Below are 13,256 nucleotides of genomic sequence, written 5' to 3' on the forward strand. Positions count from 1 at the left end.
ATTGGGTATCATTTATGAATATGTTCTCCCATACTCTAAGTTGCCTTTTTGTTCTGATGATGTTGTCCTTAAGTGTACAAACTAAAAAGAAGCTTTGTTTGATGTAGTCTCTTGTTCTTTTTTTATTTTGTTTCCCTTGCCTGAGGACATCTGTCCAGGAAAAAAATGCTCATATCTGTGTTCAATAGATTTTTTTCCTATGTTTTCTTCTAACTGTTATGATTTCATGTCTTATATTCAAGTCTTTGAACCATTTGGAGTTTACTTTGGTGTATGGAGTTAAACAATAATCCAGCTTCATTGTCTTGTATGTAGCTGTCCAGTTTTCCCTGGACAAAAAGCACTTATTTAAGGGGCTGTCTTTCCCAATTATATATTCATGACTCCCTTATTGTATATTAGTAATTCCACTTCTAGGAATTTACCCAAAGAAAACAAAATCCCTGATTCAAAAAGATATATGCTCCCATATGTTTATTGCCACATTACTTAAAATAGCCCTGACATGGAAGCACCTAAGTGTCCCTCAATAGATGAATGGATAAAGAAGATGTGGTACACATGCACAATAGAACATCATTTAACCATAAAAAATGATATACTTCCAATTGCAACAACAGGGATGGATCTAGAGGGCATAGGACTCAGTGAAATAAGGCAGCTGGAGAAAGACAAATACCGTATAATTTCACTTACTTTGGAATATAAAAATAAACTAAAACAGAATGAATAAAAACAGCCATAGACTCATAGATACTGAGAAGTGGTTACCATGGAGAAGAGTTTGGAGGAGGGAGATGGAGGGGCTAAAGGGGTACAAAAGTTCTAATATTATATAAACTGGTCACAGGTGTGATTCTGAAACATCTTTCTATGTTGACAGATAATAACTTCACTAGAAGGAGGTGAGGATTTAATAATATCTGTAACTGTTGAACCACTATGTTACTTATATGAAACCAATAAAACATTGTATATCAACTATATTACAATAAAAAACCAATATCGGTAAAGCAAAAAAATATACATAAAAAAGGAAACATAAAAATTAAGCCTCGAATATCTTATTGCATGAGAAAAAAAAAGTAGCAAAGAGTCTTATGAGGACACAAGAACCAATTTAGATCCTACTTGCTGGCTTAAAAGGGGACAATCTGAGCATGCAACTAAAATAATGACATTAATAGATTAAAACATGCCAAATATATTAAAAAACCCATCATCATATAGCCTTTCAAAGGAAATTGATAACCAGTGGAAGTCACTAGGGCATCAAATTATCACCACAGAATATTGATAAAGGAGGGAATGTTCCTTTACACTTTTCCTTGGAATCAAATTGTATATCAAAAAAGCCATGAATTCACAGAAATAAAAAAGAAAACAATGCTTTAAACCTATTAACAGAAGAATGAACCTTGACAATGCATTAGTATGTACTAAACACCATTTATGATCTACTGATGGGGTACTCATAGTAGAGATACCATGCTGCCAAGACCAGAACACACCGAACTAACCATTGGTAAAAGCATGTCAAATGGATACTACAAGGCTCAGGATGTGGTGCAATAGAAAACATATAGCCTCACCTATTGAACATCTTGCTAAAAATATGAATTTAAATTTAATTGACAGTTAAATCTAACTAACATGTATGTAGAAATTGGGTTTTAATCAACAGTTAAATCTAACTAATACGTACATAGAAAGTATACCATAAAGAAGCAATCAGTTAAATAACCAATGATATCATACACTACAATGGCCTCATTTCTCCTTCAACTAAAGCAATAAAATATTGTAAGAACCATAAGGAAATTTTTTAATGCTGCAACATAACTAACAAATGTGATATGTTAGATTTTGATCCAAACACCTTACTTGAGAGAAATACAAAACAACAAAAAAACCATCTTTATGTGAGCCAGGAAAATTTGAATATACACAGAATATAAGAAATTATTGTGATTGATTGATAATTGACATGTGGGATAATGACATAATGGTATTATTCTTATTAAGACATTTTCCTTATCAGTTAGCCATATCTACAGATAAACTTGTGGGTGAAATGTAATGAATGTATGGGTGAATGGTAAAAGTTGAAATGCCAGCCAAAAAATAAAATATCAGAGAGTGATAGAGAAAAGTAATTTTAATATATCGATAACTATGGAAACCAGACAGTGAGTACATGTCTGGTAATTATTGTATCTTGTCTCCTTTTATGAATGTTTAAAAATCCCCACCCAAGAACATTTGCAAAACCTAGGTTTCTGAATAATTTTCTACAAAATTTACCTGTTTGATGAGATTAGAATAAATCACTACTCGTAACTGGCTATGTGTAAGGCAAGCACACGGCCCTCTTACCTCTACCCACCACTGAGTCAGCTCTCGGGGACAGTGTTATTGCCTAATGATAGCAGAATTGCTTGGCTTCTAACACGGCAGGAAAGTCAAACCAGTTTAAGCAACCTCCCTCATCTTAGCCATATTCTTCAATCTACATTTACATGAATGAAGCAACTATTGTAATCATCTGAATCCTGTGCCTATTTCTCATTTGTTCAGATCTCACACTGAGGTAATGTGTGACTGCATACTAGCAATGAGCAGCAAGGTTATGGTTTAGAAAACTAATATCATGGATACCGTATACATATGTGACCAAGCTGTGAGCCCAGAGGACAAATCAGGCTTGAATAGAAAATTATTTTTCAGCTTTGGTTAAAGAAACCAGAAATCAGCAGTGTGGCAACAGTTATATCCATTGGTCTCACTGAGTACTTAGTATTCAGAAGGTGAACTCTACACCAATATGCAGTGGTATAGGTAAGCTAAGGCGGAAAGAGCAAAGGTTAAATGTTAACTGTAGTATATATATCACCTAGATTGATGATGAATTATAGCATAGACTACGACAGAATCAAAGATTCAGAGAAGCTAAATATCTCAGAAATCAGAAGTGATCGATAGATATAGGGTAAGGGTATCTGCCCCAATGCTTTCATATGGTTGAAATGTGGAAGACCACTAAACATTTTAGTCTTCAATGGGGGCTGAAACATGGACAACCTTTCTCTAAAGTATTCTTAAATTTTGAGAAATCCATGAAAGGCCCTCTAGATTCTTAATGGGCTTACATTAGGAGGTTCTGCATAGAACAGATGATTAGCAATTGGAAAAATGCCTGGAGACAGGCTTATCTCGCTGAGTTTGAATATCCGGGATAAAAGGCCTTTTCTTCTCCTCTTCTCTGGCTTTTACTTAGTTTTCCATATCTGCTAGCTCTTTATTTCTATATATTGGTAAAGTCAATTTTTTAAATGAAGTTTTAGAGTTTTTATAGTGTATCATCCAATTATAATAATTAATATAGTTTATTATTATTATCATTATATTAGTATTTATAATGTATATCATATAAATGCATTACATTTTACTTTTATCTTGGTACTTTGTTAATGAAATAAATCTTGCTAAAATTTACTACTAATAGTCCTATACACTAATGATGAACTACCAGAATGAGAAATCAGGAAAACAATTCTATTGACAATCACATCAAAAAGAATAAAATACCCAGGAATAAACCTAACCAAGGAAGTGAAAGACCTATACCTGAAAACTTAAGACACTCATGAGAGAAATTAAAGAGGACACTAACAAATGGAAACTCATCGCATGCTCCTGGCTAGGAAGAATTAATATCGTCAAAATGGCTATCCTGCCCAAAGCAATATACAGATTTAATGCAATCTTTATCAAAATACCAACAGCATTCTTCAATGAACTAGAGAAAAAAGTTCTAGAATTCATATGGAACCACAAAAGACCCTGAATAGCCAAAGCAATCCTGAGAAGGAAGAATAAAACTGGGGGGATTACACTCCTTGGTTTCAAGCTCTACTACAAAACCACAGTAATCAAGACAATCTGGTACTTGCACAAGAACAGACCCATAGATCAATGGAACAGGATAGAGATCCTAGATATAAACCCAAGCTTACATGGTCATTTAATATATGATAAAGGAGCCATGGACATACAATGGGGAAATGACAGCCTCTTCAACAACTGGTGTTGGCAAAACTGGAAAGCTATATGCAAGAGAATGAAACTGGATTATTGTCTAACCCCATACACAAAGTAAACTCAAAATAGATCAAAGACCTGAATGTAACTCATGAAACCATGAAACTCTTAGAAAAAAACATAGGCAAAAATCTCTTGGACATAAACATGAACTTCATCATGAACATATCTCCCCAGACAAGGGAAACAAAAGCAAAAAATGAACAAATGGGACTATATCAAACTAAAAAGCTTCTGTACAGCAAAGGACACTGTCAGCAGAACAAAAAGGCATCTTACAGTATGGGAGAATATATCTGTAAATGACATAACCAATAAGAGGTTAACATCCAAAATATATAAAGAACACACATGCCTCAACACTGAAAAAGCAAATAACCCGATTAAAAAATGAGCAGAGGATATGAACAGAAAATTCTCCAAAAAAGAAATTCAAATGGCCAACAGGCACATGAAAAGATGCTCCACATCGCTAACCATCAGAGAAATGCAAATTAAAACCATAATGAGATATCAACTCACACCAGTTAGGGTGGCCAACATCCAAAAGACAAACAGCAAATGCTGATGAGGATGTGGAGAAATGGGAACCCTCCTACACTGCTTGTGGAAATGTAAATTAGCTCAACCATTGTGGAAAGCAGTATGGAGGTTCCTCAAAACACTAAGAATAGAAATACTGCTTGACCCAGGGATTCCTCTCCTAGGAATTTACACTAAGAATGCAGGAGCCAAGTTTCAAAAAAACATATGCACTGCTCTGTTTATCGCAGCACTGTTTACAATAGCCAAGATATGGGAGCAACCTAAGTGTCCATCAGTAGAAGAATGGATAAAGAAGAAGTGGTACACAACGAAAAACAATTTAGCCATAAGAAAGAAAGAAATCCTACCATTTGCAACAACATGGATGGAGCTGGAGGGTATTATGCTCAGTGAAATAAGTCAGGCAAAGAAAGACAAGCACCAAATGATTTTCCTCATTTGTGGAGTAAAACAACGAAGAAAAACTGAAGGAACAAAACAACAACAGACTCACAGACTTAAAGGGACTAGGGGTTACTAAAGGGGAGGAGTGGGGCAGGCCTGGTGGGGAGGGAGGGAGAGAAGGGTACTGAGGGATATAATGATTAGTACACATGGTGTGTGCGGAGGTCATGGGGAAGACAGTGTAGCACAGAGTAGACAAGGAGTGACTTTGGGGAATCTTACTACACAGATGGACAGTGACTGCAATGGGGTATGGGGGGGACTTGATAATATGGGTGAATGTAGTAACCACATTGTTTCTCATGTGAAACCTTCATAAGAATGTATATCAATGATACTTTAATAAAAATTAAAATAAAAAAGAAAGAAAGAAAATCAACCAAAAAAAAAATTTAGTACTAACTTGTATTTTTTAAGATGTTCCTTGAAATTATCTCTTGAGAAGTAGAACCATTTACTTGAATAAATATTTCTTTCAGAAATCAATATAACTAGTTTTGAATACTAGTTCTACTACTTGCTAGCAATACTAACATTTTTACACTTCCATTTCTCCACATTTCTGCAGTGTAAATTATGATAATACATATAAATTGCAGGGTTATTTTCACAATTTTAGATTGCATTTTATTTACTTCAGATATTTAAAAATAAGTATTGTGACACAATTGTTACTTATAGTCATGTCATTCTTTATCTTCTATTCATAGACTCATGTCAGATGTTACTCTTGTGTTTTTTTTTCATCTCATATGAGTTCTCATTTTGCATCATCAAAATTTCAAATCATCAGATTGGAAACTTATCCATTATGTAACTAATATTTGCCCAGGTGCCAGGCATAAGGCATTCTAGAATTTGGCATATGAGGCAGACATTCCCCAAGGCATTTGCCATTCAGATAGAATAAGGACAAATAAACATGAAATTATAGTTTGGTAAGGTATGAAGGCAGCGGGGTAAGTGATGACACTACTGTGAATGAGTCGGACTAAGCCTAGTGGTACTATTGGTGGAATCACGAGACATGCTTAGCAAAAATTCCTGTGGGCATGTCATTTAAACTGGAGGTTTGGAAGTTGAAAAGGTAAGGGAAAGTTCCTTCCAACACAGTCCACGATACAAAAGGTGTCCTGAAGTAGAAGATCAAGGATCAAAGGAAATTTTACTATGCTGCCCTGTGGAAGTGGAAGTTGGTACAGAATGTTTTCAGTAATGAAATTCTGGTCTTTCTTTAAGGAATTATGCTTGGATGCATAATTTGGACTCAAAATGACATTTTTTTCATTTAAAAAAGCAGATCATCACATTGATATTTGTAGCCACATTTTATTGTTCTTTTTTTTTCTTTCCCAGTATATTTGGCTTACTACTTATTTATCATTCTTCTTGCTTTTGTGACTTTCCTTGGACTTGCTGCCATCTGTATGCTTAAATACTCTCCACTCAAGACTTAGCATTTTAATTGGCACATCAATGTAAATCTGTACTATGTAACTTCATTGAAGGACTTACCTTTAACAGGAATTACCAGGACATTCCTCTCTTCATTGTAACCCAATTCATGACCCTTTGGCAAATTTTAAATAACTTTCTTATTAGATAGGATCCAGTCATTTCAAAATTTTTCATTACTAAATGCTTCTTTCAAATCCTAAATCTTATACTTATTCCTCATTTTAAAATATATCTTCAGTTTATGAAATTTTTCTAACTCTTAGACAAGTATTGATTCTTTTCAAAATTAAGTCTCTTATTTGAGTAAGGTTTTTGGTTTGTTTTTTGTATGTGTTATATTTAAAGGAATGGTGTTCACTATTGTATTAATATTTTAAGATAAATTTCCCGAACCTCTTAGAACTGGAAAAGAAATGTTAGGAGTGAAGTGATGCTTAGATTTCCTGAGACATCTATTCTCATTTTTCTTCATTACAATTATCATCAGAAAGAAGCTTTTTTATAAGGAGATCAAAGGGGTGACTTGACCAGGGCTGGTACCAAATCGATGGCAAATCTAGATCAGGAAAAGGCAAAAGGAGACGGAAACTGAAGAAAATATGCTTATGGATACTGACATCAACATTCCCCTAATTCTTTGAGAGCAATTTAAATCTTTTGACCAAGTCATTAAAGGCTCGTTTCACTTGTTTGTTCCTCAGAGTGTAAATGAATGGGTTCAGCATGGGGGAAATGGAAGTACTGAGTATTGACACTCCCTTATTAATGGCCATTTCATCTTTTGCTGAAGGTTTGATATAAACAAAGATGCAGCTGCCATAGGTGATGGAAATCACGATAATGTGGGAAGAGCAGGTGGAAAAGGCTCTTGTCCTCTGCTGGGCAGAGGGGAGTCTTAGAATTGCTCTGATGATGTAAATGTAGGACAGAACCACACACACCAGAGTCATGAAGAAAGTCATCACAGCACAGACAATAACCATCTGCTCTGTGAGCCATGTATCTGAGCATGAGATCTTCAGCATAGGGTTAGCATCACATGCAAAGTGGTCAATGACATTAGAGGCACAGAATTCCAGGTCCAGTCCCAAACTGAGTGGTGGCAATATGATCAACAATGTAGTCACACAACAGCAGAAGATGAGCCTTTTGCAGACCCTGTAGTTCATAATAGTCATGTAATGCAGGGGTTTGCATATGGCTACATATCGATCAAAGGATATAGTAGCCAGGAGAAAAAATTCTGTTATTCCAAAAAAATATATTAAAAAAAGTTGGCACATACAAGCATTATAGGTAATAGTCCTGTCACCTGTTGATAAACTGTACAAGAATCTAGGAATGCAGGCAGAAGTGAATAATATTTCTAAGAGGGAGAAATTTTGAAGAAAAAAGTACATTGCAGTTTTAAGGTGAGAATCCACTAATGTAAGGATGATGATACTCAAGTTTCCAGTTACGCTCAACATGTAGGTGATCAGTAGAAATATAAAAATCAGAATCTGTAGCTGAGGGTCATCTGTCAATCCCAGGAGGATGAAACTGGTGAGAGATGTGTGATTTCTCATTGTTGTGTCCTGTCCTTTTCCCAATCTGCATGTAATAGTGAAGGAAGCAAAATCTGAGAAGATGGTGGGAAAAATGTGTTACAGTGAATTTTGTTCAGAAAAGCCAATCAATATATTTTACATGTTTTTTGTTTTACTTAATTAATTTTAAAAATGATTCAAACTCTCAGGTCTGTTGATTGCATATCATCAAATTGGTTAGAAACCTTGCTTTCAAATGTTTTTATTACAACATATCATAAGGTAGACATTTCATACTGCAGCACAGTGTACATTCTCACACCCACACTAATAACGTATTCACACATACATCCGAAACAAATATCTGAATAAAATACTGAAAACACTTAGGTGCCCTGCTCTCTCATGTTTTATGTTCTAATGTATCTCCCTAAAAATAAATGCAAATATTTCATTGATTTTATGGTCTAATAAGCAGTCATGATATGTATTTGAAAAAATGTAACTGTTTATGGATCCTTTAAATACTGTAGTTCTAGGAAAATATAATTTTCCATGATAGTTTTTACAGTGTCTACTATGTTTAATTTATACTATGAAATAGATTGGCTGATAGCACACTTGCTTCTCTAAGAATATTTCCCTTATCACTAAACAAAATTTGACTGTTTCATTATCTTCTTCTAACCATTTTTTTGCTGTAATAAATTAAAAATGTACAAGGTGTGTTTGTGACACAAGATGTTCCTAGATTCATCTGCCAATGCAGTTGATGAGACTGTTCCACTGCACAAGTCATCTTACATGGATGAACTGTCCAGAAAAAAATTCATCTTATTGTTTATGTTTTTTCCCTCTCTCATACTCCATCCAGTTGCTTATTCTGACCTATACCTGGTTCTTTTTGATTCATTCCTTTTTCCAGATAAACTTTTCAGAGAAGTCCTTCCAAATCTCCCAAGCCACATTAAGAACTTTTCATGTGTTTTGTCACACACTATACTAATGGAGGATGTAAAAATTTGTTGCGTACATTATTTTTTATCTTGTTTAATGTAATAACAACAGAGCTGTAACAGACTGAGATATGGAGTTGATTAAAAGTAATATTTACCTCAGACCTAGATCAAGTTATATTATTTACTATTTGAACTCAATTTTAAAACTACTCTTAAAACTCTTACTTTTGCTATATCCCTGACTGTAATTTAGGAGATTCTTGTTGGCTTTTATTTTTGGTGAAAGAAATGTTCTGAGTGGCTCCTAAGTCACACCACAAACTGACTGTATACTCAGTATTTATATAATACTTACATGAAGGCAAAAAATAGTTTTACTTGACTTCCTCATGTGTTTGGGAGAGAAATAATTTTCCTCTTATGGATTCCATTCTTGCTTTCTCAATACAACTGCAAGAAATATACTAACAACAGAGATTAAAAGTTTTAAATTCTGAATTTAAACCATCAACTGCTTAGTCATTGTTTCTCAGCTAACACCAACTAACTACATTAATACCTGCCAAATTAATTTGTTCACCGATGCTTGTTTTAGGCAATAAATAAATTGAAAAAAACTACATCATTTGCTATATAAATTCTAATTAATTGGCTATGTGAGGGTTTCACTTAATTGCTTTAAAGTAGTCCTTTCTTCAGAAGTGGGAGATACTCTGTACTCACCATCTGCCCATTTCCCATAGTAAATCTCCGAGAGTTTACAGGTTTCAGTAAAGAGATGCAGGAATGACCATGGTTTGTTGTTTTAGGATGAGCCAAGCATTCCCAAGAATGTGAGCACCACACAGCTAAAAATAAATTAAATAAATAGTTACAATAAACTAAGAAATTAAAATAATTAAATAGAATAATAGACTTGAGATACAGAAAAACAAACATATAGAGCCCACCTACCTCTCTTTCCTTCAGTCTTAACACAAATGTGTCTTACACAACCCTGGAAACTTTACGCCTTGTCCTTGCTCCTAAATATCTTGAAAATAAATAGATAATATTGTTTGACATTACATATTTACTTCTTTAATCTTTTAGAAAACTGAGCATTTTAGAGAATGCAGGAATATAAATTATATCAGCAGATGTTTTCCAAGTTAAGGTTGCTTCTAGAAATAGTCCTTCATCTCACCTATTTTTAGATGACCTACTATGTGTTGGTATACAAATCCAGCCCTATCAAAGTCTTCAATCAATTCAAAATTACAAACTCTTATTTCTTTGTACCACAATTCAATTAACTAATGCTATGTCTCTACATTTGTAAAATGTATCAAACTGCTTCTTAAATAAAGTAATTTTCTATGTCTCTCAAAGACCACAGACATATTGATTTGAGTTGGGTATTTATCCCTGAATATCCCAAGAGTTAGAAGGATGAGGAAAGGTTTGCATAGGCTTGTATGTGGACAGAAGTTCCAGGTGAATTACAATTCAATGTTATTTATCAATCTTTCATATAACTTTTTGGCAAAGATCCTGGAACAGGCAGCAGTGGGGATGGTGTCTTCAGAGAATTAGATTCCACAATGATATTTAGGACAGGACTTTACACAAAATAAAAATCAAGTGAAAAAGAGCAAGCCTACCTTTTACTCCTTTTATTCAATAACAGCTGTAGCTGCTAAAAGCTGTAACAGAATGTAATTACCCTTTTTCCCCTTTGGTAACATATTTTTACCTTAAGTAATTCTTATTCTTAAAAAATTAACATAACAGAAATAGAAAAATTAAACTAAAAGCTAAAAACCACCCATAATGTCTCTATTACGTCCTTTCATAAATTCCCTATGTAAATATATTCCTGTTAATGGGTATATTCACAAGTATGAAACATCCTTTATGGGTTGTTTTTCAAATCACTTTGACAATTAAAAACTAAAAATTCTTTTTATCTCAATAATTATAAATTTACATACTCATATGGGGAATATGTAATATTTATTTTTGGTGTGCCCCATCATAATTTGAAATCAATCCTAACAGATGAAACTTTCTAATTTCTTAAAAAACTTTCACTATTGGGAACCAGCGTCCCAGTGTGAACCAAAGCAAAGGACACCACCTCTAGTCTGGTGACTGCAGCTGCCTTGGAGGGAATGCATGACTTAGCACTTCCCGTTTACCTCTTTCTGTGGAAGGCAGACTCCAGGGTGGAAAAGTAGCACAAATTATCTAGAATCAGATAATAAAAGTTAAGATTATAGTATAGATTCCGAAGGGAGGATTCCAAAGGGCAGCATGAGAGGTGAGACAGAACCCTCCTCCCAATTGCACATATAATATGAAAATATAACAAATAGATAAAATCCTGAAAGAGTAACAGGAAAGAAGGCTGCAACAGACCATCTGCACCAGGAGAAACCAACAGACCTGAAGGAAAAAGGTAACCAGGCTGCTCCCTTGTGGCCCCCACCATTGCTCCAGGGACTAAGCAGCTCCAGAGAGTAGAGCTTCTGGGCACTAAGGGGTACCATATACAAATATGAAACATCAAAAGAACCTGGTTCAAACCAAAAATGCCACAAACACCAGAAAGAGGGCCAAGTGAAACTGAACTCATCAATCTTCATGAAAGACATTTCAAAATAAAAAAATAAACATGCTCATGGAGCTACAGAGAAATATTCAAAAACTCAGGGACGAATTCAGGAATGGGACACAAACACTTAAAAATACAGTACCTGAAATGAAACAAACAATGGAGGGATTTGAACCAGATTAGATGAAGTAGAGGAGACAGTAAATGTAATAGAAATTAGAGAACAGAAATACAAAGAAACTGAGACACAGAGAGAAAAAGGACCTCTAGGAATGAAAGAATATTAAGAAAACAGTGTGATGAATCCAAACAGAACAATATTTGCATTATAAGGGTACCAGAAGAAGGAGAGAGAAAAAGGGAAAGAAGGTATCTTTAAGGAGGAAGGTAATTGCTGAAACCTTCCCCAATTTGGGAAAAGAGAGAGTCTCTCAGGTCATGGAGGTGCACAGATCTCCCAACACAAGGGACCAAGGAAGACAGCACCAAGACATACAGTAATTAAAATGGCAAAGATCAAGGATAAGGACAGAATATTAAAAGAAGCTAGAGAGAGAAATAAGATCACATACAAAGGAAAGCCCATCAGGCTATCATCAGACCTCTCAGTAGAAACCTTACAGGCCAGAAGGGAGGAATATGATGTACTTAATGCAATGAAACAGAAGGGCCTCCAACCAAGAATACTTTATCTGGCAACATTATCATTTAAATTTGAAGGAGGGATTAAATAATTTCCAGATAAGCAAAAGCTGAGAGACAAACCATCTCTATAGTGTATTTTAGAGGGACTGCTATAGATGGAAGTATTCCTAACGCTAAATAGCTACCACCAAAATAAATAAAACCATAGTAAAGAGAGTAGACCAATTAATTAGTAAGCAGATGCAAAACAAAAATAAAAAATCACCCCAAAATTAGTCAAGGGATAGACAAAGAATACAGAACATGATGCTTAATATATAAAGAATGGAGGAAGAAGAAAAAGGAGAGAAAGAAAAGAACCTTTAGCTTGTGTTTGTAATTGCACACTAAGTGAGTTAAATTAGACTGTAAGATAAAAAGGAAGTTACCCTTGAACCTTTGGTAACCATGAAACTAAAACATTCACTAGCAATAAGTACATAAATATAGATAATCACCCTAAATGTAAATGGTCTGAATGCACCAATCAAAAGACATAGAGTCATTGAATGGATGAAAAAACAGTACCCATCTATATGCTGCCTAAAAGAGACTCACTTTAAACCCAAACACTACACAGACTAAAAGTGAAGGGATGGAAAAAGACATTTCATGCAAACAAGAGGGGGGGAAAAGCCGGAGTTGCAGTATCAGACAAAATAGATGTCAAAACAAAGAAAGTAACAGGAGACAAAGAAGGACATCATACAATGATAAAGGGCGAGCCCAACAAGAGGATATAACTATTATAAATATCTATGAACTCAACACGGAAGCACCTTCATATGTGAAACAAATACTAACAAAATTAAAAGGGGAAAATAGAATGCAATGCATTTATTTTAGAACACACCACTCACTCTATAGGACAGATCAACCAGACAGAAAATAAGTAAGGAGACAAAGGCACAGAACAACACATTAGAGCAGGTGCACATG

At 34.6% G+C, this 13,256-nt stretch overlaps 1 protein-coding gene across 1 annotated transcript; it reads right to left on the bottom strand.

The window, feature by feature from the left end:
• Positions 1–7,178: 7,178 nt before the first annotated feature.
• Positions 7,179–8,117, bottom strand: LOC140843772 (olfactory receptor 6C2-like). Its single transcript, XM_073214197.1, has one exon. It carries the CDS (start codon positions 8,115–8,117, stop codon positions 7,179–7,181), a length of 939 nt encoding a protein of 312 aa, XP_073070298.1.
• Between the last annotated feature and the right edge of the window lie 5,139 nt (positions 8,118–13,256).

The sequence above is a fragment of the Manis javanica genome, chromosome 10 (assembly GCF_040802235.1).
Source record: "Manis javanica isolate MJ-LG chromosome 10, MJ_LKY, whole genome shotgun sequence".
In the NCBI taxonomy this organism is placed as follows: Eukaryota; Metazoa; Chordata; class Mammalia; order Pholidota; family Manidae; genus Manis; species Manis javanica.

Bases quoted from the DNA above. Each gene is read 5' to 3' on its own strand.
- LOC140843772 (XM_073214197.1), bottom strand. From the start codon at position 8,117: ATGAGAAATCACACATCTCTCACCAGTTTCATCCTCCTGGGATTGACA.